Here is a 2,291-nt window from a genome sequence, read left to right as displayed (position 1 = left end):
ATTATTGAAAGTCCAACTACAGTGGCCCTTAGCTCTAACGATCTCTAACTCAGGGGGCGTGCTCAAGCGGCGGGGAATGTTTCTCCCACTCTGCATGTGACATCATACATGAGAGGGGAAGTGTTTTGTCGGCCGGTATGTCATGAATATCCTCGGAGATGAAACCTCAAAATGAGTGTATCAAATACTTCGAGCCGAAAGAGGAAAATTACAGAAGTTGAAATACATTTTAAATTAAAAGCTGTAGATGAGATGGAGTATGGTGCTTCAGTTGACACGGTGGCGAATACTCTCCGTGTCCATTCGACAACAGTCAGAGGTTGGATCAAGAATAAAGAGAATTTACGTCAATGGCAAAATCACCATCACAACGTCCTCCCAGCAAAGAGGAAACAGTTGAAGAAACCAGTGAATAGTCTCGTAGATGAAGCAACATGGTTGTGGTTCCAAGAACGACGTTCTGTTGGGTGTCCTTTGAGTGGCTCATTGGTTCGAATGCAGGCACTCCGTTTTCATGCAAGTCTTGGGGGTGCTGTTGATTTTGGTGCAACTGATGGTTGGTTGAGTAAGTGGAAAATACGCCATGGAGTGCGATGCTTGACAGTCACTGATGAAAAACTCTCAGCTGATTCCTAGGGTGCAGATACGTACAAGGTGGAATTCGCTAAGATGATGGAGGAGGAGAATTTATCACCAGATCAGGTTTTCAATGCAGATGAAACTGGGCTGAACTTCCGAGAAATGCCGACAAAAACTTTATCTGCAAAGTCAGAGCCTGAAGCTGCTGGGTTGAAATGCCAGAAGGAGCGAGTAACTGTAATGGCATGCTCCAATGCTCCAGCATCATTTAAACTGCCTCTAGTAGTCATTGGAAAATCAGCCAAGCCACGAGCGATCAAAGATCTCACAAACCTTCCTGTGTGCTACAAATCCCAGAAGAGTGCTTGGATGATGAGTACACTCTTCACCGACTGGTTCAAGGAGGAATTTGTTCCCCAGGTTACGGGTTTTTTGCTGAAGAGAGATTTACCACTCAAAGCCGTTCTGCTGGTTGATAACTGCGCTGCCCACCCACAACAGTTATCTGTAGGAGAGATACCGGTAGAATTTCTGCCACCAAACACAACATCCTTGATCCAGCCCATGGATCAAGGATGTCTTCAGACTTTGAAGCTAATGTATCGTCAGCAGTTAATGGGATTTATTTTAGGTCGGGTGAACGCGGGGACGACACTGACTGAAGCCTTGAAGAAACTGACTATCAGGGAGGTGGTTTTTTGGATTTCCGATGCCTGGAAACGAGTCCTGGACAAGACGATTATCAAGTTGTGGAAACCGGTAATTATTGGTTATCTATTTACTAATAAATTAAATAATGAAGTGGTAAAATGTAACAAATATTTTCCACATTTAGTTGAGTAATGAATTTTTTCTAGAATAAGCTTTTTTTTCAAATCGAAATAGTCAGAAACATTTTTCCAAGTGCAAAAAAAGATCTTGCTGAACTTTCACCAAAAATTATTTCTTTTTTTAACAAAAGGGTAGAATTTTTTTATTTTTTGTTGAAAGTCTAACCCCTCAATTTCTACACCACGTTAATTTGCTCAATAATATCCATCACATTGACTGAAGAATAATTTATCTTATAGCTTTATCCTGAAATTCAACAGAGGGTGGAAGCAGCCTCTCTAAGTATCAATGAGCAAAATCTACGTGTTGTGCATAATCAAAATATGAAAATGTGGAGAAGCTACTTTGAAAGAAGCCACTTCTTTCAATTGTTGAGTCAGATGGATGAATATCGAGGAGTGGATGACGCTGCTATTGCAACATGGCTTCAGTCTCCTACAACAAGTGACGAGATCTTGGATGAGAACGAAGTTTTTCAGATTGTTCGAGAAGAGCTAGAAGATGAAGTCGACGTTTCAATAGAGGAATTACCTCAGCAAAAATCGAACAAGTGACGAGATCTTGGATGAGAACGAAGTTATTGAGATTGTTCGAGAAGAGCTAGAAGATGAAGTCGACGTTTCAACAGAGGAATTACCTCAGCAAAAATCGAACGTGACATTTGCAGTGGCTAAGGAGGGTCTAGGGAATCTCATTGAATATTGCAGAAACAGTCCATACTACCCATTGCAAGTCATTCACTGGCTGTTCAGCATTCAGAAATACATGCCGAAGGAATTTCAGATAACGCAGGCAGAACCTAGTAAGCTTGAAAAAACATCACTTTTTTTCAATGATGAAAAAAACTGACAATCAGTTGAAGCCTTCAAGTAGTTGAATAG

The 2,291-nt window shown here is 41.2% G+C and overlaps 1 protein-coding gene across 1 annotated transcript; it reads left to right on the top strand.

Moving 5' to 3' along the window:
• The first annotated feature begins 252 nt into the window (after positions 1-252).
• Positions 253-1,964, top strand: LOC107040109 (tigger transposable element-derived protein 2-like). The gene is made up of 3 exons (XM_015260057.1): positions 253-565; positions 644-1,338; positions 1,650-1,964. Exons 1-3 carry the CDS (start codon positions 253-255, stop codon positions 1,962-1,964), a joined length of 1,323 nt encoding a protein of 440 aa, XP_015115543.1.
• Positions 1,965-2,291: the final 327 nt, after the last annotated feature.

Source organism: Diachasma alloeum, unplaced genomic scaffold, assembly GCF_001412515.2.
Source record: "Diachasma alloeum isolate Michigan unplaced genomic scaffold, Dall2.0 Dall_scaffold_00318, whole genome shotgun sequence".
NCBI classification, from domain to species: domain Eukaryota; kingdom Metazoa; phylum Arthropoda; class Insecta; order Hymenoptera; family Braconidae; genus Diachasma; species Diachasma alloeum.
Note: the sequence above shows the minus strand (reverse complement) of the source record. Positions and strands in the feature narration are given on the sequence as shown.

Coding starts and splice junctions, on each gene's coding strand:
- LOC107040109 (XM_015260057.1), top strand. CDS start 253: ATGGAGTATGGTGCTTCAGTTGACACGGTGGCGAATACTCTCCGTGTC. Junction 566..643: donor TGCAACTGATGGTTGGTTGA/GTAAGTGGAAAA, acceptor CCTAGGGTGCAG/ATACGTACAAGGTGGAATTC. Junction 1,339..1,649: donor TTATCAAGTTGTGGAAACCG/GTAATTATTGGT, acceptor TTTATCTTATAG/CTTTATCCTGAAATTCAACA.